A 523-nucleotide genomic window follows, 5' to 3' on the forward strand; every position below is an offset into this window, starting at 1 on the left:
ACGTGCTGAAGTACAGAAATTGCAGATGGAGGCTCCGCACATCATCGTTGGTACCCCAGGCCGTGTATTTGATATGCTTAATCGAAGATACCTTTGTGAGTACCACTTGTTTAATGCTTTGATTCCCAGGGTTGTTTTTTTCCCCCTTTTGCATGCTTTCTCAGTCTTTGAACTTTAGACACACAGTTCCCTTCTTTGAGTGCTCCTTTTCCATTTCTCTGAAAGCTGCTCTGTGATGATCCTCATGCGTGTCATCTGAGCCTGGCTCCCCTGTTGTCGCAGCCCAGGTAGTGTTCTACTTCCCAGGGCTGTTGCTTGACCCAGCAGGGGTCTGGGCAGAGGATCAATCTTTGCATTCTGAGAGCAGATCTTGCTAACTCTCCCCCCCCCCATTGGGAAAATTGAATTTTGTGTATTATTTCTGATAGCTCCCAAATACATAAAAATGTTTGTGCTGGATGAAGCTGATGAAATGTTAAGCCGTGGGTTCAAGGACCAGATCTATGACATATTCCAGAAGCTC

General features: G+C 45.9%; 1 protein-coding gene across 1 annotated transcript in view; it reads left to right on the plus strand.

Moving 5' to 3' along the window:
• EIF4A1 (eukaryotic translation initiation factor 4A1) overlaps window positions 1–523 on the plus strand; it is a 5,794-nt gene that overhangs the window by 3,434 nt on the left and 1,837 nt on the right. Inside the window, exons 6-7 of the mRNA XM_006899176.1 lie at window positions 1–95; window positions 429–521. Of these exons, the coding sequence (XP_006899238.1) occupies window positions 1–95; window positions 429–521 (188 nt within the window). The remainder of the gene's footprint in view (window positions 96–428; window positions 522–523) is intronic.

Source organism: Elephantulus edwardii, unplaced genomic scaffold, assembly GCF_000299155.1.
Source record: "Elephantulus edwardii isolate Elephantulus edwardi_28Jun2011 unplaced genomic scaffold, EleEdw1.0 scaffold00246, whole genome shotgun sequence".
Lineage (NCBI taxonomy): Eukaryota > Metazoa > Chordata > Mammalia > Macroscelidea > Macroscelididae > Elephantulus > Elephantulus edwardii.